The sequence below is a fragment of the Gavialis gangeticus genome, unplaced genomic scaffold (assembly GCF_001723915.1).
Source record: "Gavialis gangeticus isolate Ggan-Ray unplaced genomic scaffold, GavGan_comp1, whole genome shotgun sequence".
Taxonomy (NCBI): Eukaryota; Metazoa; Chordata; order Crocodylia; family Gavialidae; genus Gavialis; species Gavialis gangeticus.
In genome coordinates, this window is record NW_017729004.1 from 40,239,235 (window position 1) to 40,265,594 (window position 26,360).

General features: G+C 40.8%; 1 protein-coding gene across 13 annotated transcripts in view; it reads right to left on the minus strand.

Annotated features, from left to right (window-relative positions):
* Window positions 1-26,360, minus strand: part of KIAA1217 (KIAA1217 ortholog) — a 423,945-nt gene that overhangs the window by 120,244 nt on the left and 277,341 nt on the right. For 12 of the 13 annotated variants that reach the window (XR_002095810.1, XM_019508287.1, XM_019508283.1 and 9 more), the window contains 2 exons: window positions 26,120-26,318; window positions 19,453-19,546 (listed from right to left, as the gene is read on the minus strand). Coding sequence is in view for 11 of the 13 variants with exons in the window: in XM_019508287.1 (XP_019363832.1) it covers window positions 19,453-19,546; window positions 26,120-26,318 (293 nt within the window). In the remaining 2 variants the exon portion in view is untranslated. Of the gene's footprint in view, window positions 1-12,027; window positions 12,294-19,452; window positions 19,547-26,119; window positions 26,319-26,360 lie in introns of those variants that run through there. The other variant, XM_019508291.1, reaches the window with a different exon arrangement.

Consider the following 26,360-nt stretch of genomic DNA (forward strand, 5'->3'; position numbering starts at 1 on the left):
GGCGGGCAAGAAATGGCCCACCAGCTGTATTTTGCCCACCACGGCTTCAAAGGACCTCATAACACCCTTAGGTGTCATGGGACCTTGGTCAAGAATCAGTACTCTAGACCTAAAGTCAGAAGGTTTCCAAGTGTTTGCAATTCTATATTTTTAAAAATAATACTTTAATTAAATGTTTGCACTACAATATAGTAACAGAACACTGTGGAATAGAAAGAAAGTTAGATCTAATTATTCTGAGTCTGAATTTAATCAGAGAGGGCTTGTTGCTTCTCAAACTACATTATAGGAAGCAAATCATCATCCACCATTGAGGCATCTGGTTTATATTTAGCAGTTTTAACTAACTAATTAAACACTAACTTTCCACGAAAAGGGATTTGGATACATAAACGAGTTAAAAAGCTGTTCAGATCTGCTGACTAACTAGACTCCAGAAACACCTGAAGTGATATAAATAGGTATTAGAATAATTAGTTTGTTCTACAGGCACCTTCTAAACAAGAGCAGAGTACATTTTCCTATTAGCAGTTTTCCTACGGGCTAACAAACCTGCTGTGAAAAATCATATCCTTAATATTATTTGCAGGATATAGGGATATTGTATCTCAGTGTAGTTTGTCTGTAATTTATTACAAACTGATAGGACGAATATTTTCAGTAATTGGCCTCAGGGATGATAAAGTATACTGCAGAATGTCATCCCTACTGAAACTAGTTCCCCATGCAATCTAGAATAAGCTTCAATATGTGTGAGGCACAAGAAGATGTTTATTATTTAAGGAATTAATCTTCTTTTAATCTCAAAATATATTGGGGCACAACATTATAAATATTGCATGGCCATATCAATACAAAGACTGTAATTCAATCTCAGCATTCTGATACTGCATACAAAAGCACTCAAGCATCACTTACTGTTTTAATTACTTTATCAGAACCCCTCAAGCCTTGTCTGTCTTGCCATGCACTATCTTGAGCTTAATTAGTTGCTATTTACTTGTTTATAATGTTCCATATTGAATCAAGTTTCTTATTCAGCTTGACACCCACAGTATAAGCAAAGGACAATTCTGAGAGATTCTAAGCACTAGACCTCATCAGGATCAGAACTGCAAGTCTGGTTTATTTATTGCCTAAAATCTGTATTAAAGAAAGCCTGAAGTCTCCACTGAACATTTAACAACACCAGTCACCCTAATTCCCTCTTCAGTGCTAATAACTTCGTTAGCATCCTGGACCTTTGCTGTAATTTTCTCGTCTCATTAATTTCTCTTTTTTTTCCAAGTTGAAAAGCACTGCAGACACATAGGGAAGAAATTGGTATTTATGAAGCCAGACAATATTTAAAAAAAAACACAAACACCCTACTCTGATGTATGCCTGCATGTGTGAGAGAGAGGTGGAGTGCCAAGAAGTGACAAGGATGCTCCTACTTTACCATCTGATCATTTTCAAAATTATTGCTTTTAATATGATCATGGATGGAAACAGTTAAAAGCCAGCTACTAGTTTCATCGCTGTAAATAACTATTTCCTTGACAAAAAACAGACAAGTTGACTAACATCCTGGACAGCTTTTTTTTACTAAGGGCTTGATCCTGCTCTCTCTGCTCTGGACAGCTTGTCCTGCAGTTGCTGGGAGTATTGCTTGACTTCAAAAAGTTAGTGCATTCCCTCAGAGCCAAAAAGCTACATCAATTTGTCAGTGTCCGTTTTCATAAATATATATCTGAGGAAAGTATTGATTTTTGACTGGTTTTTCTTTTTTCTTTTTTGTTGCCAGGGAGAGCTTTATGTGACTCAGCATACTAGCCAGCATGACGTCCGCACCTGATCCAAGAAATCAGAAATTACAGATAGCAGAAGACCATTTACATCAGAGGGGCTGTAGCTGATGGCAGAGTTTCACAAGGACTTCTCACCACAGCATACAACCTTTCAGGGAGGTTTAGGTAAGATATTAGGAAAAACTCTCTCACTAGGAGGGTGGTAAAGCACTGGAACAAGTTACCTAGAAAGGTGGTGGAATATCCACCGTTGGAGGTTTTTAAGACCCAGATAGACAAAGCTTTAGCTGGGATGATCTAGTTGGGGATGGTTCTGCTCTGGAGCAGGGTGTTGGACTAGATGACCTCCTGAGGTCCCTCCCAACCCCAACTTTTATAATTCTATGCTCCAGGGTACAGGTGAGTGCAATGATGGATATCTGTCAATAAAGCTACCTGCTCTCTACGGTAAGAGGAATGAGAAGTCCCTGTGGGCTATCTTAATCTCAGGTGTCATTTGTTTTCCAATGACAGGTTGGAAAGGGAAGTTGAAGGCTAAATCTCCAATAACTATCCTTAGCACAAGCAGCTGACAGTCATGAAAAAAACTTGTGCTAAGGATAGTTCCTCTTACCGATCTGGAACAACTAAATTAGTATTAAGTTTTCAAATGCAGCCCTCCCACGAACAACCAACAACTGACTCCACTTGCATTGTCTTGTGGTGCATCCAAAAAGACCGAAATTGGATGCAGAGTTCTTTCAGGTCAGGTTTCAAGGCAAGTTGGTACTCGCAGACTGCCCTCCTAGGGTGCAGGGACCGAACACATTTACTCTAGAGTAAACGTGAAGCAGGCACATGGTGCAATCCTATACTTACTAAATCACTCCTGTCCACGGTAAATTTACCTTACAGAAAGTGAGGAGTAACCTTACATTGATTCAAATTACAGGGGTAATAGTTATGGGTCCACTCCTATAGTCAGCTCAGTACAAGCTGGCCCCCTGATATCTTGTGGTCAAGCTCTGTAATAGTACCTAACCTAGTTCAGTTAGGATTTCTTGGGGTGATATCTTTTATTGTACAGGTATGTGTAACACAGCACAGATCCCAGGCCCTGTTATGGTCCAGTGAGCCTCACCGGACCCGGCTGTGCAGGGAGACTCACCAAGAGGTGAAGGATCGGCGGCGCAGCAGAGAGAACCGGGATGCCGACATCTGAGGCAGACATGGCAGCCTCCAGGCCCAATGCACAGGGGAGCCAAGCTATGGGAGTCCAGAGCCATCTCCTATTGGCCAGGAGGAGCCTGGCTGGAAGAGGAGACTGCACAGGCCCCAGAGAGTTTCCTCAGAGGGGAACATGAGCAAAGCAGAGCTTGGCAAGATGCGTGGAGGCCCAAGACTAATGCAAGATGCTGGACTGGCGGGTTAGGATGGAGTTGAAGTTGGGTGTTGAGGGACAGAACTCCTTCATAAGAAAGATGTCCAACAGAGCTACGACAGAAGAGAAGGACTACCTGGGACCAGTAAGATGGGATCATAAAGGGTTCCTTTATGGGGGCCCTGTACTGGGTTAGGTGCTTGGCTCCCGCCAAGCCAAGGCATTTTTCCCCAGTGGACTTAAACAGGAAAGCGGCCCCACTGGACTTAATGTATTCCAGGGGGGGTCAACAAGAGTCAATTAATTGCATAAGGGTATGACTGTTCACTGATTGGCCCATTTAAGAAATTGATTAATTGCACCTTGATAGACTTGATCTCTGTTCATCAAGAAGGGAATTGATGAACTGAATGAGAGACAAGTTAATTGATTTGATGCAAGTAAGAAATGTATCAGTGACACCACGCGCTTATTAGAGATATAACTTATTAGAGATATAACAGAATCATTGAAATTTGAGGACATGGTGAAGGACGCCAATCGGAGGCACAAGCCAGTGATAAGTTGCAATGCGAATCAAACCAGGTAACCACAGTTGGTCGGTTACCAGGCATCGAAACTTCATCCCTGGAAGGGCAAGACCTGAAGTGGGTCACAAGTTGAAAATTATATTGGTGGGGGAAGGACACGATGTAGGGGAGGCAAAGAGCCCTGTGAAAGATCACGAGTCACCCTACTCACTACTGGCAACAACCACCTCTCCTCTCCTTATTCTCCTTCAGTTTAACACCAAGGTGTGGCAGGTGATCATTAAGGGAGGTGACCAAGAGTGAAAGACAGTGGTGACGGATCTGTTACCATCATCAAGTATGAATCTCCCACAGTGACATAGAGTTGACCAGCTTTTGAATGCAAGACATTCTTAATAATCTCTGAGCAGTTAGCTAGTTCAGGAAAACTGGTTATGTGCCTGGCTCTTGACCATGGAGTAAATGTACTATGGAGCAAAATCTGGTAGAATGCCTGATCTTGGGGTAAGGGGGGATGGAGAAAAATCCAGGGTAAAATACTCTGTAGTAATTGTGTCATGTATCCATAGCTGTGGTATACCTTTGGATTTGTCTTACTTCTATACCTGGTCTTCATTAATATCCAGGGCACTTGGTAAAATAGAGCAATTCTTACAACTTATTCACCCCAACCTTTCTATTTCTTTTATGAAATCTATGAAATATAAGATAGGGAAAACCACTGTTAAAGGACAAGTAGCGCTCATGCTTCAGTGCTGGCAGAAGAAGGCTTCCTATAGAACAGATGGCTCATACAATGCTCAGCAGGCTGTGTCTGACCTGAACACCTGAGCCCCAAGAGAACAACATTTCACTGCAGAATTTTTTTAATGTTTTGGCACTATTGCAGGTGAATGTGTGGCTAGGTCGTTGGGTAGCATGACCAGGAATTTCAGATTATGAGGCATTTAGCAGAAAATAGAAGACAGGCAAGTAAGAGTGGACATTTCTTTTCTGGCTGCAAACCTCCCAAACTAAGCTTCAAGTTCACAGGATCAGAGCCAATGTAACAAACTCTTGCTGAAGTTCCATGACCAAGGAATTGTAGGACTAGGTTTCTATATCATGCATGAATTCCCTCCCCCTACCCTGCAATTTAAATCTCATTTCCCCGCCCTAAAAATGTCAATTCAATAAAAACTAGTAAGCATGTTTTTTCAGCTAAATGAAAAGTTGTGTTATATACACATATGTATATGGAGGGTTATGTACAGGGAGTCCCCAAAAGCTAGGCTAGTACCAGTGGATGCTCTGCTCTATAGTATAGTGCTGATATTTTATTAGAACTGTTTTTGCCTTCCCACCCTCTGTCTCCTCTCTCTAGATGGCTTTCACTCAGCCTGTTATGTATTCCAGTTTTTACCTATTTTCTATTAGCTTTTGTTTGTCTTATGATTCAAAATGTGATAATATAGCCAGATCTAAACTGCCTTCCTTTATTGGTAATCCCAGCTCTTTTGTAAAATAGAGCACTTCCTCTCCCTTTCCCTTTCCTTTAGCCAGCTTGGGGAACAGAAGACTGGACCTGAAAGGAAAAAAAGTTCAGCAGCAGAAGCGGGAGAGGGTAAAATGATTTAGCCACAGCTCCAGTGAGGACACAATACATGCTGGCACCTTGCTGAACACCCTTGCAGCACTGCCCTTTTGCTGACATCACTTAGGACTGCTAAAAAGGCATGTTTTGAAACTGTTCAGTATTTCTGTGTTTTGCGCTGCATTTGTTTGGGTCAGGAGAGCTACTGGACTCCCAGCTGTAAAGGGGTTTGTAGCTTTCCTTGGGCAGAGATGGATAAAACTAGGGAGAAGATACAGAATCACAGACAAGAAGCACTGGAAGGGACCTCAGTGGTTCAGGTAGTTTGGCTCCTGCCCTGAGACACTCCCAGCAGCTGGGTTGTATTTCTCCTCCATGACCAATTCCTATTTTTCTTTGTTCCTTAAAGTCATGGGGCACGATGGGTACCTGGGCATCCTGAACCAACCTCAGCCTATGGTATTTCTTGGCTTTCCATAACATGTCAGAAGAGATACTGGATTTGGCTGTAACCCATTCATTTGCCAGCATCTCTCAGATTCTTGTCAGCGACAGGGAGAGGAACAGTCCTTCAGCAGGCCTTTACCTAGATCCCCCGTTCAGCCTGGCACAGAGTCTTTGTGTTCAAATAAAGTAGCAGGACCTTTCACCTGAGGCAATAACCCATCCTTCATTTATCAGCAGAGCAGAAAAGGAGCTCCTGTACTTTTGCTTTTCTCTTCTGCCTTCCCTTTTGCTCAGATTTGTCTGTCTACAATTAACTTGCTGAAATTCTCAGCTTTGTAAGTAAGATGATAAAGTTTTGATTGTAATGTGAGTTTCATTTCCACCATTATAGTTAGTAAATAAAGTAGGAAGGTTAATGTCATATGTGGTTACTAGACAATTAACAAAATTGGAAATGTAGCACCACTAAAAGGATGCAAAGTAACAGAGAAACAAAAGTGGGAGAAGACATGAGAATGAGAGACTGTTAGTGGGTAGAAGCTAAGAAAGTCAGGGTGGGAGCCTGTGGAAGAAAAATAAAAAAACATGTGAATACCACTGGGACTCTATAGGAGAGAGAGAACGTGGGAGTGAGGACAGCTTACTGGAGGATTCACGAAAGGGTTAACACATTGTATGGACAGGGATCCAAAAATCTGAGCACAAGGCCAGAGATAATTAAATTGATGAGAGACAAAAGGAAGAGAAAATACTGATAAGAGAAACTCTGGGGGGAAAAAGTAAGACGGTAACAATAAAAAATGAAAGAAGTTTATGAAGAAATGGAAGGAAAGGGGGTAACAAGAATGAATACAAATGTTCTTTAGAGCCAGGAGAGTTTCTTTTTACTTTGTACTGTATCTACGCAGAAGAAAATAATGGGGAGAAAGAAGAGGAAGAGAGAGTGTGTCCAATGTAAGTTCCCATGGTTAAGGAGGGTACTGGGCAGGGAAGGGAGATCGAATGTAGGGGAAGAGAACAGCTAAGCATTTCAGGAAAACTACAGCCGGGAACGGCACAGGTGGTGAATGCTTCAGGATGTTCCTGACCCAAGAAAAGGCGCTTGTGTGGAAGAGGGGGGCTCACTAGGACCTTTTCCATATTCACAGGCTCCAATGCATCTAAACAACCAAGTTTTGGTTTGCACCTTCAATACTACAAATGGCTTTGAAAAAAATCAAGCATAATTCATGTGCCTATCCTACATGGTTTCAGGGACAAAACATCATGCTCCCCTCTAGATGCCATATAGAGCAATGCCATACTAACAAGTGCAATAGCGCAGGCACTCCACACACACATTTCACAGGAATGGTTCCCAACAGGGAATGTTGAAACAAATGTTCCCACATGCCTATGGGCACTTATGGCTTTAAGGACTGTGTGACTGTTAATCCAACTCTAGTTATTAATGGATCCAAGGTGATAAAATGGTCAATAAGGTCTAGCAAGAAGGGCTCCGTGTGTCTCTGGAGAGTGGGAGGAAGGGAATAGTAGGGTCCTACCTTTCACATATCTTTCATGTGATCGCATCCTATGCCAGTTCCAAACTACAATCCAACACCTGCTCATACATGCACACAATTGCTTTCCTAAGAGCCTCTATTCTCCAAGTTGTTGCTATCTGTCACCCCTTTGGACCAGGCTACAATAATCTCTTCAGGATAAAACAGGAATCCAGGATCCAGGCTACAGAAAAGATAGCAACAACAACAATAATGCATTTTATTTTTCATCTAATCTGATTTCATTTTACACGGCAAATCAGCTTAGACCCAAATAGAAGGATGGTAAATTTGTCCTGGGCCCATTACATTCCCTGAACTTGTTTGCAGTTACTGCAGGTCAACTGTGAATAATAACACCCTTCAGGAAGAGAAAGAAATGAGGGCAAATTCTCCAGCTACTTTTAGCATCACCGTAAGATGTACCTAGATGAGGGTCTCATTCAGCTATGTTTTAGGTCATTGGAATGCCTTTTCTTAAGACTCATGGATAAAGTGACAAACTTTTTGTCCGTCCCACCCACAGTATGACTAACTAGAAATGAGCATGACTGGTACACAAGCTATGTTTAGATATTCCCCACCACCACCCAAATCCATTGCAGAAGCTATCTCTCTGATACCAGACTGCATAATTCCACCCATGGTTGGCAAGGCAAAGATCCAGATCAGGCAACCTAATATATATTCATACTACAGTGTTTATAAGAATATTTCCTAGAAGCGTTTTTATTTTCCACAAATAAATGGAGTGTGAAAGATAAAAAAAAATCTAATTTTTAAACTACCTATTTAAATAAAGAAGTTAATAAGTATCATATACTTTAGCTTTCTTCCTTACTGAACTTTCCAGACAGTGTAGTTTGGTAGATGGCGAAAATACTAAAAATCTTCTTAAAATTTCAGCCAGAAATGTTAAGGGTGTTATTGTGAATGACAAAAATACAAACATACTGAAACATAACAGATGCAATCCTAAAAAGGTTGTATTTACATAATTATATCATTGTTTTGCCAATATCCACATTTGTCTCATCAACATACTGTAGTTCACTCAGCCCATAAGCTATTATTTTCTTTAGGCTGAACATATAAACTCTGTCACTGATTTTTATAAAATGAAGGTGGGAGCCCTTGAGATAGCTGGCAATTAGTACTGTACTCAAACAGCATTTCTGTTTGTTTGTTTTGCTTCTGCACAGCTGCTTTTAGATAGGATTTTAGGAACATAAACAAAAGTTGTCTGCTTTCTACAGATGGAACAGGCATTTCCTTCACTTCCCCTTCTCTTTAACAGATCAAACACATCATCTACATAATGCATGTGGTCATCACCAGCCTCAAAAGCCAAACCCTTAAGACCATTTTCAATTCCAGTGCTTCCTTGGAGCATCACTGAATTGATAGATTTATTCCTTTTTTGGGAAAACAAAATGGATAGTACCAAACATACATAGTTCTGGTGCAGATCAGCATATTTATTTGGTTTAAACATACTGTATATCAGATTTCTTCTCTTTAAAATTAGAAATACTGTTAGTAACTGATCTCATAAATCAAAATAAATGCATAGAGAAATTTTGATTCTCTGATACAAGTGTTCAGCTTTTATTTTTGTTCTATATTTGCAGCTCCTCTCACTGTGCCAAAGCCAAATAAAATTAGAACAACTTCATATGATTAAACGAGAATAAAGAAAAACATAACCTTTAGTCTCATCTGGAATTATCAAGTGACTTGAGTCAAAACATGTTTTCTATTATAAGAATATGGAATAGGTTAAGATGTAAATAGTATGAAGTTTTATTAACTATAGTTTGCAGTTTAAATCCTAAGCCATAAGTTTACACCTGTAACAAGTTGTTACTACAAAATAAATAAAACTATCCATCATTTTACTAAATTTCTGCTCAGCCTTCTGTTCAAGACACTCTGCTTGGCCACACAGTTATGATGATCTCGAGTGTCAATGAAGACAGGTTTCACTGTATACATAATGAACTGTGGTTGTGGATCTAAGAAGAAAGGTATTTTTAAGAAATAGTGTACTTTAAAACCCTGAATCCCTTGAATCCTTCCTGAAAGAAGTTTAATGTCCCATCTGTAAAAATATTGGTATACACAGGTCTTGGCCACAGGAGCCATTGCGAAACTATTAATATCAGGAAAACTAGGGCTACCCAGATTATGCTCATCATTACATGAATGGGTAAAATGGTATGTGTTGGACAAATGAGTGCAAGCATGAATCAAGAGAGGTGATGATACAACCAAAAAAAAATCCATCAACAGATAAGCTGCGGTTTATGTGGCTGGGCATAAAATTGCTTACATAGCTGAAATAAATCAAAGATCTCGATAGCAATTAGGTACAGAGTGAAGGAGGAAGCCATTCACCCAACATAACCCTCTTGGTCAGTTCAGTCGTTCAAACTGATATTAAGCTTCACTCATACTTGGCTTCACCAAGGCTTAAAGTTTCAATTCTGAATATGAAAAAAACCCTTAGATTCCAGTATCATGAAGTATGTCATAATGCCTTGTTGCCCTCTGATTCTTGCAAACATCTTGTTTATGTCAAGTCAGGTTATTTTTACCCCAGATCTAATGCACATCCAAGAAAAGATATATGTAATGCTCTTATTTTCAGGAGTCTGATTGCTGTCCTTTGACTCCAGATTAGAACACCATCTAATGTGGTGAGATCAGGTCCTTGAATGTCTGTGGTGGGCTCCTGTAAAGCTCAAGAGTTGGATCAGTTTTCTTCTTCCACAAAAAGAGGATGATGAAAATTCTCTTCAAGACTCATATGCCCTATGAAATCTGGCTCTCCAGCTCCTGTATCATCCTGAAGGAAAGTATTATGTAGAAAATAGAAGTGAAGACAGCTGAGAGCAAGCAATTCACGTCCTCTTCAAAGTGAAGAGAGCAATAGGGAAGGCTGCTAAGGGAAGCTAAAGCAAAATTCTGATCAATTAAAGCAACGTCCAGATTAAAGACCTTTTTTCCTTACAACCTAACTAGTGTTATAAAGAACTTGATACACACTAGATCCACCTTAACAAGGTGGTTTATAATCTCTTTTGAAGAGGTGGCTGGAAGCTATTAAACTTACTTTGCCTCCGGTGCTATCCCAAAGATTAAGGGACCTTATGAATTCACATAAGCTTCAATGTTTACAAGGGAAGGCTGACTTATGACCATGGAGGACACAACTATGAATATTTTTTCATCTGTCATTGTATTAAGGAGCTCCATCTATGCCTGATGCCACCAAGTACTTAGGAAATGGAGGTAACTAGCCAAACTACTGCAGGTTAACTCACTAAAAGCAAGGCCAATAAAAAAAAAAAGCAAAACTATTGAGGAATTGGAACCAGAAAAAATTCTGTAAAAGGTGGAACAAGAATAAAAGTAGAAATTAGGAGACAAAAAAATGGACATAAGCCCCATCCTTATGTCAGCATTTAGCGGAAACTCAATGAAGCCAATGAGAGTTTTGCCTGAGAACTTCAGATTTGGACAATTTAAGACTTGTGACTTCCAAACTCAGTCCCAGGCCAGCAGAGACCATGTGTTGCTGTTAACTAACTCCATCTGGTTGATTGAGGAGCTGCACTGACATGCTCTGGGGCAAGCTGTTGGCAGTTCACAACAAGAAAGACAGGCCAGACTAAAGAGAGGCCTTGTAAGAGGAAATAAAGAATGTCTTTCTCTGAACAATACTGTTAAAGTCAGTGTTTCATAGCAGGAGGGTGGATCTACTTTTGTACAGAAAATGTTTCTGAGAAATTCCAAATGACAGGCTTCATATTTCTTAGTCTAGAAAACAGGAGTTGGTGAATTTCAGAGTGGGTGGAGCATACTCATGTTCCTAGACTACTTGGATATTTAGGCTAAAATATTTTCTTTCAGAGGAGATTTGATATAAAGTTAAAATGTGATTAGAGTAATTAAAAAATATGTTGCTTTTAACAGTAGACTGATCTGAATTCTTTGAAAGCTCTTAAAAATTATACCATTTAGTGTGCTGGTACAGTAACAAGAGCTATACAATTACAAAGAACATCAATTATATTTGTCCAAAATATAAATTTAATTCAACAGAAACACAAAAGCACTCTATTAAAATAACTTTAATGAGATCTCTATCTAAATATACTTTGAAACCCACATCTTTAACAAGTTGTTTTTTGCCAGGTGATTTATTCAAGATTTATATATTCTTTTATGTAGAGCTAAAATCAAGGATGATTTTTCCCCCTTAAACTTGTAGCCACCTTCTGAATACTGCAAATTTTATGGGATAAATGGTATAGTATATCAAAAGAGACATGGATGAAAGAGCACAGGTACATTTACTATCTTTCATCACAGTTTGATTAAATGCAGCTACTCCTCAAGGTCCGCTTCTCTACAATTGCATAAATAATTGGCATCTTAGACAGCTCATTCATAAAAAATAGTAGAGTTCATGTAATTGAAAACAAACCCAGAATATTAAAGGTTTCCTTTATATGCTTTGCTGAAATCTCAATCAAATTTCAAAATGGCAAGCTAGAAAATAACTGGATTATTACATTTTTTGTGCAGATTTCAAAGTAGATATAGAATCTGAATGTACACTTTGTTTGCTAAAAGACAAAATAATAAAACATCTTTTTCCAGGAGAAATAAAGGGGGGAGGGAATCGAACTATGAATTGTGGCTTAAAGCCCCAGTTAATTCAAAACTTTCAGCCAAAACAAAATAAGAGCAATATCACTATGAAGAGGCATCTTACCTTACGTGTTTTGGTGAACTCCTTTTCTAGAAGAGTCTGGCAGGTATTTTAACGCAAAATAATGTTAACTATGCTTAGCTTTACATTTTCTTAAACCTAAATTACTTTTGCTTTCCTTAAGAAGCTCTTAGACAAAATACGTGGGCTAAAACAGCAACAGCTTCCCTGGACAAGTGATTTCATGAATACTCAGCAGCTTTGCTTTCACTGTATGAAAGTTAAAACTGAGTAAGGAAGGCATTTTTCCTGTCCCGGAAATCAGTATAACCAAAATCAATGCTGAGCTAATGAGAAATGCTTCTTCCATGTGTTCTGTTTGGCAAGCACTGCAAGTCATATCAAGGAAACACGTGATGTTTATAAATACAATATGGCTCATGTTGTCATAACCTCTCAATGACAAAAAGAGCAATAGAAAAAGCAGACAGTAAAACAGCAGGAAAGATGAGATTTGTATTGTTTAGAAGTTCTTTATCAGATAGACATGCATAGGCTTTTTTCCAAAGGAAAATAAAGTTTTATAGTAGTGGGATCAGGCTTAGCTGCAGGCTTAGCATTTACATTCATTTACACAATTCATCATTCAACTATTTATTTCTCAGTTTTAGGAATTACATTCTAAAACTAAAAAAAAAAAAATTACAAATGATAGATAATGTTGGCAGCATTTGTAGTTTACCATCCCTGCTTAATAACTTGAATATTCTTCTCTTAAAACACAATCCAGTGAAACACAGCCAAAAATCTAAAAGCCTGAATGCATTTTTACTGGTATACAAGAAACTCAAAACGATCTTGCATTTATCATCTCAGTACCAGCACTGAATTTCAAAGTTATCTTACGCCATAGGGTGTGTGTTTGTTTAGTTTAAGAAGCATCTCTTGTCTCACCAATGACATGACTGCACTGCTTGCTGTTGTGGAGAATACGGGAACATTGAAAAGCACTCCCTGCCCATTTGGGCTTAAGAGCGCATGCCAAAACCCAGAAATTAGACAGCATCATCCAGTATGGCCTGGAGTACACACCAAACAGCATGTGCAAATCAACAACTCTGGGTACATGGACAGGGCCATATACTGTTTAACGTACAGGTGAAGGGTAAGCAAGCAAGATAGGACTGCATCTTGTTACTGCTCTCAGGCTCACTACAGAGACAATAAAGACATGTTTTAAGCATTAAAGTGTTAGTGACTCAGAAAGTATTTACTAACAGGACGCTTCTGGGAGGGTAGAAAGTCACAACTATGTATTTCAGTATACAAAGACTCCATACAATTATTTGCTACAACAGTTTACCAAATTTACCAAACTGACCAAGTATCTGTATCATGTCACTGAACAGATTATTTCAACTTAAATAATTTCCTCTTTTCCTGCCCAGACATCCAATATAGCCTGTTATCCTTACTCCCCTGCATAAGTGAAGACTTTAACTAACTCAACCCCTCTGTGATTCATTAATGACCGAGCTTTCCCTATTACTCTTTACTCACTCAGAGAAATAGGTTCTGAAAAGGGGTACTTCAGTGTATATACAACATAAAAAACAGTCCCTCCCACACCCAGCTTCCCTCAACAGAACAGTGGTTTGGTGAGATTTGGTATGAACTATAATCTTCATAATGCTCACATGAGTTACAGGGCATATAATTTTCATACATGTTAAAGAGCTAAGCAACAACACGGTGCAGCTGCACCACTATGAAAATATGAAGTCACTTAAACTGTGGGTTAGATCTTTTCCACTTACTAGGTGTGAAACTAGATTTAGGTGCCCAAGTGTCATTCTATCCCACTCTGCTCCAGTCTCTGAAAAGCCATGAATACATCTACTTTTGTAACAACCTTACCCAGAGGCATAGCAAGCTCCTTCAGCAACCCAGATGGGGCAGGGAGGGGAAGGATTATGTTAACCACTGGAGAGTGGTAGTAGAAGGGGAGAGAAGGGGAGTGACATCTCATCTTCCTTGGTTCTCTCCACCTGGATGGCAGCTGCTACTGTTACAGATGTTGCTGTGATAGTACAGACTCAGGCTGCTGTAGCTGAAGACCAGGCTTTCAGCACTCCCACAGCACTGGCTCTCAGAAGGCCTCCCCTGGTGCCCCATTCACTCCCCTCCACCCCAAGATACACTGCTGGGTGCAGGGATGTGCTTGCTGTAGCAGATTCTCGGGAGGGGTGGAGGGGGAGCTTGCCATTGCACCTGCCTCTCCCAGCCCTCCCCCTCAGATACACTACTGGGTGTAGGGTTGTTTCTACCTGGCTACTATGGCTGGGCAGAGGATGGCTGCATCTTCTGCGGCAAACACTTTGGAGAGCGTGGGGGGCAGGATGTCATTTTAGTAGCCCTCTAAGTTGATGCATAAGGCTCACGTCCTACTTGCCCTCACTACTTTTACTACTGATCTTACCCGTCAGATGAAGCTACAACAAAGCAGCAAGGAGGAGAAACACACATGTGCCTTTTGTATGAACAGTTTTTCAGGGACTTAAGCAAGATAGAACAGAATCACACTCAGGCACCTAAGTCCACTTACGTGCCTACAGGCAGAATAGAATCTGGCCCCATATGTCCGCAGGCCAGCCGTCATGCTGGTAGTACAGGCAACATAGTCAAACAAAGGATTCCAACCAAAACATCTGCCAGTATTCCCGAAACAAACTATTATGAGAACCCCTTACCAGGACTACATGTGCATTAATGCGCCTTTTCTAATGCACATTAAATTTAGTACCTCCAATGTGAGGTACTAAATTAATGCTTATTAGGCTGTACTAATGTGCAGTAGCGCATCTGCAAGCTTTTTTAGTGATGCTTAATGTGCAGTAGATATTACTGCGCATTAGTGTAATGTCATGGTTTTTTATGCGATGCTTTAATGTGCAATAAAATAGTCTACTGCACATTAAAGCACATATGTAGATGCGCCCACTGTGTACTGAGGTCTTTTATTCCACTCCACTACAGACACATAAAACAGGGAAAGGAGAGTGATCAGTGGTAGGTTTGAAGGTGCCATGTGCCCATGAGCAGAAGAAAATAATAACAATTCTACTTCCTAACACCCACACAAGGTGCAGACACCGGAAACACAAATGTCAGCATAACTTACCCTTATGCCCAGAGCAGATGGTCAGATCTCTAGAGGTAGCCGCATGCAGTGAGGCTATTACAGGGCTTCGCTACCTAGTATCAGAGAACTAGTTACTGTCTCTGCACTGAGCAAACAGCCACCCAGGGCTGCAAATCACCAGAATGGGTGAAAAGATCCATGTAAACAGCTCAACGTAGGAACCAACTGCAGTGCACAGCAGCAAATGCTTCACTAGTTCTAGGAAACCCAGGAATTAAATTACATGCTCTTTGGCACCATCTACAGGCAACACATCATTTACATATATACAAACAGGGTACACGTAGCAGAGTTAGGATGGGATAGGAGAAAAAAGCCAAGCCTTCCTCTGGTAAACCTGACAACAATTTTTCCTATATTGGAGATGCCGTAGGTATTAAATACACAAAGCCCTAATTCTATGGCAGAATGGCTAACAAAACCAGTGTGCTTTAATCATTACAATAACGTAAATCATACTGAAACCTAAAATAATGGTCTGAAAAAAAAAATCCATGTTATTTGCATTTCAGTTCTCACACTAAAAAGTACCTCGGAGCAAGAAAAAGTATTTTAGAACAGAGAATTAAAAATATTACTGAGAAATGTCACAGACTTGGGCAAAATAGAAAAAGGAAAGTCGATGTGAAGGGAGTACATATTTTCCCCTCTATGAAAAAACAACCACAAGTTGGGAAAATAACCAAAAAGGAGAAAAAAGAAGAAAAGTAAAGCTTTAGTGAGAGGCTCTCTCACAGGCTGTATTTGTTCACAACATGCAGAAATATCAGGCAGATATCAGATGCCTAGTAATTAAATAGACAGCGCACAATATCAGTAACCCTCCCTTGCAGAAATCTTAAGCTTTCAATTGACAGGTGTCCTTCAATTATTCCTAGAACTGGAGACAAAGCAAGAGAAACCATGACCTTATAAGGCCTATCTTGTATAGACAGAAAAGATTATATGATGTATTTAAAAGGAAAAATTTCCTTTAAAATTCCAGGTGAGCTATCTTATTCTACCTGCAACCCATTCAGGAAATAGAGGTAGTAGAAAAGAAATGAAAACAGTAAGTGAAGATGTTGAAGCTGAGTGATTAGGCAGAAACATAGAGATCCCTGTCTTTGGCAGACAAGGTTCTTTGGGTAAAAGTGGTATCTTTTATTAGACCAACTAAATAGTTGGAAAATATGTTCTTGGCAAGGTTTTGGGCACAAAAAAGTTGGGTGTTTGTGCCCAAAAGCTTGCAAAGAACAATTTTTTTCCAACTATTTATTTGGTCTAATAAAAGATATCACATTTACCCAAAGACCCTTGTCTGTCTATGTCCTTAGATCAACATGGCTGCAACCAACAACACTGTACTTCTCTTTCACATTCAGATGGTTTTTGTCTATTTGGATAATACTTCAAGCATTACTGCCAGTCTTTATATAGGCTTCACATCCGTTCAGTAGTTAAAACAGGTGTCGTAAGGGACAGTTAGCATTCTTTTTTAGACTATTTTATGCTAGGTGGCAATTATTATAAATCACATAAATAGAAACCTGAACACATCAAACCCAAGTTCCAAAAGGACAGGGAAGCCAAATAGCAGAAATATATATATAGAGAGGCCAAACCTTCCCAAACCTGAGTGAAAACAAAATTCCAGTAAACTCATAAACATGGACACAAACTATATTTACATTTTATTACAGCATAAGCTGGACAAGATCTGCCTGCACCTGGTGTTGATTTATATTTTTAAAGTCATCTTTTAAAAATGGAAAATTAAGATGTACTGAAACAGGATACCACTAACACTTCTCACTAGGGGTACAGCAGTATTTGCTCCTGACTAACTCTAGCACTATTATATTACTAGGCTGAGTGCATAACTTTATCTAAGCCTAAATGTAACCATTAAAAGGGATGGGAGGGATTGCAATTATGTTCTCCCCTGCCAGAGAGGACAGGTCATGAAACAATAGATTTAAACTGCAGGAAAGGGGATTTAAATCTCAGAAAAAACCTTCCTAACTCTAAAAACGGTTTGGCATAGGAACAAGCTGTCCACAAAAGTTGTGGAGCCTTGTTCGGTGGCGGGTTTCAAGAGGCTAGATACATATTAGACTAGGATGGTGTAAGAGTAGCATATCCTGCACGTGTGCTAGTGCTGGACTAGATGAGGCTTGAGGTCTCTTCCAGCTCTGTATTTCTATGATGCATTTCCTATCAACTAAGTTTTTGTGTATCCTGCTGCTAGCCATCTGGAAGAAGTGTATGGAATTCATGCATCCTCCTTCACCTGCTTTTATGTTCTTGTGCTCTTGAACCACAAAAACTTATAAAGGTGCAAGTTCTTTGTTTTGCAAGCTTCTCCTCAGTTCCCCATGAAATGTCCTGAACTCTGACTTAATGGACACTCTCCTGAACCGAAAAGATAGTTGAATCCCTATCCAAAGGTAGAACAGACTGGAAAATAACTATTCTTGGCAGATATGTAGCTGTTAAAATACCACCTCTGATATGACACAACTCCATTGAATTGAATCAGAGCATGGAGCACAACAATAAAAATGCAGAGGGAGACACCTTCTTTCTGAATTACTTGTTCCTTGCACCAGAGGAGAGAAATTTAGCCACAATCAACATATGCTATGAGTTCTGTATTTTAATGTGATCTGTACAAATTATAAACAATGTCCAGACAGCAGTAACAACATCAGTATTCAAAATAACAACTTTACTAGGCAACAAATCTCTCATGCAGGGCCAAAGTAATAATCTAGATTGCTGCCAGTCTGAATTTATATACTCATTAGCCACATGTCTGAATGCCAGTGCAGAATGTAAACAAAATAGATAGTATGGAAAAACAGGATTTAAACCTAGCTCTTTAATGTCAGTACAATATTATTATTGCAATACTTGGCATTAGTGCATGTACTGGTAATTGTCCTGCATGTAGATATTAGATAGACCTGAGAGATGCATCCTGTCAGTGCTACACAGGAGTCGATCAGACTTCAGGATACCCAGAACCAAATGTAAGACATTTAGCAGTTTATCATATGAGCCATTGAAAGAATTTCTACACAATCTATACAAAAGAATTTCTACCCGGTCTTCTTTGAGTGCAGCTAGGTAAATAATCGTGTTGTGACCTAATCTGAGAGTAGAAGAGACGGGTGAAAATACTGTGTGTAAGCAAAACAACTCACTGCTGCAATTGTACTGAAATAACAGTTGCAGTTACAATTGCAAAAGTGCTTAGCTGTTATAAAAAACAAAGAACTGTGACACACAAAAATGAGATTAGGAAACCACAAAACAGATAAAGAATTATCAACTAGTATTTTCACATGAATTTTTCAGAAGGTGTGACATCCATTTTGGAATAAGTCCAGAAGCCAAGCACCATGCTGTAGCGACTGAATGCTGTTTTGTCTTTTTAAGTTTAATATGATTCATATATATGAATCTCACACACACAGAGAAAAACACAAATTGAATAATCTCTACTGGCAACTTCCTATGAAAAGATTTCCTACCATAAGTAAAAAGAAGTTTATGCTATTTTCAAAACAAAACAGCAATTTGCAGAGTGATAGCAATTCATTTGTATTTTGGGTCTGACATTTCCAGAAACCAGGAGCTACAACTGGCCAATTGTAAATGGCATTGTGGGTTGTACTGCAGCTAGAGTCTAATTAAACCATTCTTTACCTTCTTGAATGGGAGCTGGGGTGGCATGGGCACTAAGGGCACTTTTATACATGCTCTGAGTGTAGCTCTAATTAAAGTGTCACAGTGTCTTGTATATCAGTGTCCCTGTGCTTCAAAATGGTGGCAGGGGAATCTTGAACTAAAGCTCATTTGATGAGCTTTTGTTCAAGTGGCCCCATGGGGATGCTGATACATGAGATGCAGGAAGCTGCTGGAACACCATAATTACCATGCTCCAGCAGACTTGATTAATCACTCATGTACAGGCACCCTAAGATGCACAGTTGGCAGCCCAGAGGTCGCAAGTTTGAGGCCACAGCAGATGCACTCATGGCATGGCCTGCCAGATTCCAACAAACCTGTGAATTCTGCTAAATACCTTGTCGCAAGGACATGGAAAAGGAAGGACTTTGTTGAATATAAAAAAGTTGTGGCCCACTCAAGAAATGAGAACCTTGATAAAGCAAACTGTGTTTTAAAATAAATTACTTAAGATGTGAATAAAGGAGGAATTGGAGAGCTATTACTCAAAGTACAAACAAACAAACAAAAAATCAGAGAATGAATTAAGAAATGGGTTAACAGGTACTCACCCTTATATCTCCATTCACAGCTCTTGACGTGTGATTAAATGCATGTGCAGGATCTTTGTTGTAAACTTTAAGGAAAGATCGGTCCTGAATATTCCTGGAATCAAAAATACCAAGAACAATAAATGAAAGCAGTTTTATTTTGGCCATTTGCTTCCCCTAAGGATTCAGGTAACAGACATCAACCAGTATCACATTCTAGCTGAACCTGACCAATGAAAAAACACTAAAGGGTATAAAGGAAGACAAACATAAATAACAACAAAAGTCAACTTCCATTCAGTTTCCCATGGAAAACAACATTCTTTCAATACAACTCCATATCCATAAAAATCAGGTTACCCTACGTTTGTTTCAAGATTCTAGGCATAGACTGAAACCATGAAAGACAATAAACTTTCAATATTTACAATGCAAGTTAATATTTAAATACTTCATTGCACAAGCTACCCCAGCATTTGGATTTCTGCTATTCTAAATGACCATATATCTGAAGAATAAAAGACACTCTTCTGTTGTTCAAATTATTCTTGAGGAAATTCTAATTTATAGTTTATTCATAAAAAATGAAGAAATCCCATAAAGATTAAGAACTCGTCAGCAAGTGAAAGCCCTCTACAACACTGCAGTCCTCCAAAGCTATTATAAAGCTTAACAGAAAAAACAACAACTACAATACAAAAGAAACCAAAGCACAGCTTTGATGAGAGCTACTATAACATTTTCATGTAACATATTAGAAAAAAAAATACCAGTTCTTTAAAATCAGCCAAAAAAGCTTTGTTATTCCTGCATTTCATTTTAAACTGATACATTCAGGGAACAATCCGATGATTGATATTCTACATTTAGTTTCAAAACCTACCTTGCAATAACTGTATAGATTAGAAATTTGCACCGAGTCCTGCTGATTTCTGTTTCAGCATTAATCAACAACAAAGGCTGAAATCTAAACTCACTTATGTCCCTTCAAAACTGTGATTCCTTTTATTTCACAGTAGTGATTTCAAGAGAATTTGCACGTGAGACTGAATTCCTTCCCTCCAGGTACAGCTACAAGTTCAGTGAACTGATCTTAATCATTGGGATTATCATTTAAAAAAAAAATGAAGTACAGGATTCTTGGGCAGGTCTAATTTCTTTCTTTTAAGGTCATATTAGTCAGTGATTGCTTTGACTCAGTAACTAGTCAGAACCTGCACTGCTGCTGCAGACTTCAAGTATTCTATTAAAAAAACACATAGTTTATGAGACAGATCAGTCCCATCTGTTTTAAAAATGTAGGGTTAATGAGAAGTTTAGTGCTGATATGAGTTAACTACACAGAGAATGTACAGGAAAATAAATACCCCAAAGCAAATCCAAGTTGTTAGTTTATTTATGACAAAACTGGTTTCCATCTTGCCAATCCGAAATTTTAGGCAATGTCAAGATCCAAAAAGGTGATTTATTTATGCTGAATTAGTGAATAACTTGGAAAAAATGTTTACTATTTGTAGAATTAAATACCGTGAGAGTTCAGTTCATATGTTAAAATAAAGACACTTCCTGCTCAGAAATCTGTACAGTTAATCCCAACAACAGTATTCAGCTCTCCGTAAAACTATGGGGCTATTCTTATTTAATGCCAGGAAAGCTCTTACCTTTCTGTTCACTTTTAGCTCAGAAATCCCAGCCTCCTATTTTATCCCTCACTCTGCAAAGAGTGAAGTTGCAAGGATGTACCTCACTTAATCCTAACCTGTTTTTTAAATATTTTCCAAAAATATCTTGGTGAAATATGATAACTTACAATAAAAAAATCAGCACTCTGAGGCAAAACAGTAAAATACTGTGTGTATGATTCTCTAAGGTGAATTGTACTCCACATCATATCTCAGTTCTAACAAACTTCCCTGATACCAGGGGATAGTACCAAGTCATCGCCATTCCCATGACAGGAGCCTGAGCTGCCCTATGCGTCGGTAGCTGCATTGGGCATGGAACTGGGGAGCTACACCTCTGCCAGGACACATTTATGTATGTTCTAATTTATTATTATTATTTACTCATATACTTGCAGTGTCCAGAAGCCCTATTTATGAACCAGGGCCCCACTAAGCTAAGTAATATAAAAACACAGGATAAAAACAACATCTGCCCCTAGGATCTTATAGTCTTGGCTTCTAGGGGAGAGAAGGGTGGATAGATACAAACATTAGGGCTACGAACAGACATTCAAAATGCCTGAGCCTGAATTGATTCAATCTCTGCAGCTTAGTTTAACCTAACTAGGCTGAATCAATTTGTAACTGCACAGATATCCCAGAAATGCAGGCACATGCCTGCAGTGGCTCAGGCTGGGGGATACTAGAGCAGCCCTCCCTTCCCTTGTACAGAGCTGAGTGGAGGGGGGCCTGGCCAGGCCCTGGCAGGATGCTCTTAATAGGGAGGGGTTTCCCTCCCACCCCCTGACCAGCCCAGCAGGGAACTGATAACACTGTGTTTATCACCCTGTTAAGAAAACACAGAGGGACATTACCAGCTACCTGTTGATTCTGTCTTTGTTTTGTCTGCCACATCATTGACTGTAGCCAGCATGTGGTCAGCTTGCTAATGATGAGCCAGCCGTGTCACTGTTAGGCAGAGGGGATGGGGCAAGCCCTCCTTAGCAGAGAGTGGGGAGGGAAGGGGTGGAGCAGGGGAAGCCAGGCAGATGCTTGCAGTCTCTGCTGAGCTCCAGCCAGGGAGCAGAGGGGAGGGGCCAGCTCTGCTGTGGAATAGAGAGCCCCACCCAGTGCAGACGGAATGCTGGGATGCTGGGGGAGTCTGGTTTAACTTAAACCAGGAAGGGGTCTGGGACAGACATTGCATAAACCGGTTTGACCCAAATCAGTTAAGTTTGATGCTACATTCAACCAGGTTTATCTCAAACCAGTTTCAGCCATTTTCAAACTGGTTTATATGCACCAAACATCTGTTCTGCTACAGGTTTAAACCAGTTTCTGATCACTTAAACCAGTTTATATGTAATGTTCCTATCCTCTGGAACACATGGGACAAAGGAGATTATATCAACTATCAAAGGCAGTGGTCAGGGCAGACCAGCCACTGTAAGTAATATCATGTTTAACAAAGGAATTTGAAGGAGAACAAGGGGGCCTCTCAGTGTTTGCACAAAGCATGAGGAGAAGCCTATGAGATAACAAGAAGGCACCCGTTTGGAAATGTAATGAATGTACAATGAAGGTTGGCATCAGGGATAAATCAGTGCTGAACTCTTGTAATGTAGATGATAGTCTGGGAGAAGGAATAGGCTGTGACATTAGCATAATGGTGAGTGAGTGGGACACCAGCCCCAGGCACTGCCAAAAGTGGGGCACTAGAAAGGAGCAAGGGGGATATATCTCACCATTTTGTCCCCCATCTCTCCCTTTCCACACACCCTCCCAGCAGCTGCTTCAGTTCTGGCAGCAAGAAAGATATAGAAATGATAGCTGTATGCAATGCAGGAGAAACAGTCAAAGGTTGGGGAAAAGGAAAACTGCTTAAAACCAGTAGTTTTTTGGCTGCTCAGCATGCATGATATCAGCAAAAAAAAAAGGTGACATCTCCCCCAGCAGCACCAAGCCTCCAGCCCTCCTGCTGCATCAGATATTGCTGGTCTGCCCAGTCCAATGCCAGAACCAAAGTAGGGAAGGTACAGAGTGGCAGGGTGATGGGGGGGAGAGGTGGAGCATTGCTTAGTTAACACTGCTGGGTTGTGAAGGGCCTTGAAAACAAAGAACAGAAATTTAATGGTTAATGCAATAGAAGGGGGGGCTGGTGGAGGAGATATAAAGATTATGGAGTTCTGAGATTTGGCTAGGAACAGGGCTGTGAATGGATGAGAATTCATCAGCATTGATGAACTGGATGTCCTAGAAGGCCTAGTAATACTGCAGAAGAGGGAGCTCACGGGCATTTCTGAAAGAAATAAGGAGATGGTTTGAGTAGGTTGAATGAAGACAATGGGGGGGTTGCAGAAACATATCTGAGGTTGCAGAAACTGGCTGAGGAGTCTGCTGAGTTAGCAGCATAGCAACTAAAATCTATACAGATAAATGTAGGAGACTGTGTGGAGAGGAAGGGAGTGAGCAAACTAAAGTGTTAAAAAGAGAGGAAAACTGAATGGGGAAGAACTCACTGGAAAATGGAGGACAGCAAAGGAAGCCAGGTACAAGTATTGTACAAAAGGGCTAGGGACAGACATTTAAAAAGCCAGAGACTGAATTGATTCAATCTTTGCAGGTTAGTTTAATCTGCCTATGGTGAACCGATTTGTACCAGCACAGACATTCCTTGTGGACTGAGGAAATGCGGGCACATGCCTGCAGTTTCTCAGGCCAGGAGCTGCAGGGCGCTAGAGCATGCCCTCAGCTGCAGGGAAGCTGTGCTGGAGGTGTGTGACCAGCCCAGGCAGTAGCTTTGGCTGAACTGGCCAGAGAGATGTTTAATTCCCCCTTCCTTGAACCACTGGCAGGGACCTGAGCCAGGTCTGCCGAGCACTCCCCCCTCACGACTGCAGTAGCGGGCTGGCATGGCCCGTGAGGCAGAGAGGGCAGGGGAAGGGGGTTATTTCCCCCTCTACCCTCACTATCCCGGGGAATCACAGCCAGGTCTACCTGCCCTGGCCACCACTGCTCACTCCCTGCTTGGGGCAAGCAGTGGAATAAGCCCCCTGCTACCCCCTCCACTGGATGCCGGTGGGAGGGGGAATAACCCTGTCCCTGTCCCCTGTCTAAGGGGACCTGCTGGCCGGTGTCTGGCCATGCCCCCACCCGGCTCCTGCATCAGTGAGGGGGCAGGGCCCTTGATGGGGGCAGCCGCCTCGTCATAGTGTCGGGGAGTGCAAGACTTTTCCTGGCAGGGGGTTCCACTGTGGAGCGGGCAGAGCTGCAGCAGACTGCTCAAAGAAGCAACGGGCCTTGGAGGGGGCCAGAACCATCCAAGCCACCACCGCCACAGCAGTCCGCAGCAGCTTTCCTTGCCCTGCAGCAGGGCCCCCCACTGGGAAGGAGCTCACCTCAGGGAAACCATGACAGGGGCTACTGTCCCTGTAATGGTAACTCCCCCCTTGCCGCTCCAGCGGCTGGGCAGGGGTGGGGTAGATGCTGGCCAGCAGGCCCCTTAGGTGGGAGGCAGGGAGTTGGGTTATTCCCTGCTTCATTAGTCAAGTCTGATACAACATTCAACCAGGTTTATCTCAAACCAGTTTTGGCAATTTTGAAACTGGTTTATGTGCACTGAATGTCTGTTCTTTTACAGGTTTAAACCAGTTTCTGATCACTTAAACCGGTTTATGCGTAATGTCCATCCCTGAGCAAGAGTGGGAAGGAGGAGAAGGGATGGATGTGAAATAGCAAGAATGGAAGAGAAGACAGAACTGGCACCACAGGACGAACCAAGGCAGATAATGTGAGGGAACAGGAGGCCTCTGCTGGAGGAGGGAGCGACAGACACAATGCACATCTCTAATTGTACGTATATAAACAACTGTCCAGTATTAAAGACCCATCTTTTCCTCTTTTTCCTTCATTTTCTTCTATGCTCTTCTTCTGCTTTTATGCCTGTTCTACTATTTATCACATGATTCCTGGCGAACAGGCTGATAGAAATTCATACCACATGTCCTACTATTTTACACACTGTAAGAAATCTGCAGCAGACCAGAGAGCTGTAACTGTGCTGCACCTATAGGCCATTTGAAACTCCATAGAGGTTGTGGGATTAAGATTCTGATCATTTACTCCAGAAACACAGGCTCCAATCGCTGTCAGAAATGCAAACCTTAAGAAACATGGATGAACAGTTTGAATTTTCTCTAACAGATGACAGAGAAAGCACGTGTGTGCACATACACATACACAAGAGGTCATTACAATATTATTTGCATCATTTATACTGGTCAAGCTGAGAACTAGTGGGGAGAGCTGACTACAGGCAGTCAGTTCCTCAGTCTTGAAGGAAATCAGATCAACAGGGAGCTAATTGGACTTCTGCCACTGGTGTAAAACCTGGAATACATTTTAATCCTGTAGAAGATCTTGGAGAGGGCAGCACTGCTGCCCCTACATCATCACTGATGCCTTTACCTTACTGGAAGCAACCTGTCATTTTACAAATCATTTATTTTATGCTTAATATTTTAAGTATTTGTATTTCAGTTAACCTAAAGGGTTAATCTGTGGCCCTGGGCTCCCAGTCCAGGTGCTGCTTCCCCAATCGCTGTAGCAGAACCAGCTGCTGCTGTTGTTGTTGTCAGTCTCCCCTTCTCTCACCCAGCTCCTAGTTCCTTCCCCTGCCCCTGTGGTTTGGGTGTTGTGGTCCATGGCAACATCAGCATGGGACAACAAAAGGGAGCCTGCTATGAAACTCAGCAGTGGGAAGGGGTGCATGGCAGAGCACAGTGTGGCATGTGGCCTGCATGGAATACAGCCTGGGGGGGCCTGTGGCCCCCCACCACTAAGAAATCAGACAACCCTGGCTTAAGGTGCGTGTCAAATTATGAAAGCCCCAATGCACGCAGACACCTCTAAACATGACTAAAAGTGTCAAAGTATCTGTTTGGATATTTATTAACTTAACTTTTCATTCTATGGACACACTGCAGGGGAAAAATCCCACACACTACAGTTGTAAGTTTACCTACCTTACATCACTTAATTCATAGTATATGTTTCTGCTCTCATCCTTGATGTAAATAGCAACACTAGGTGACTCCAGCATTTTCATTGTCAGCTGCTGGGGAAAGGCACTTACGAAGAGGGCGCGAATAGTGTCTGTGCTTGTAATTTCATTTGGCATCCTTAACTGTTTTGTGTCATCTCCGTATTGAAGATATAGCACACCTAAAAAAGGGAAACAAAGTTGAAGATAATTTTTAAAAGCAC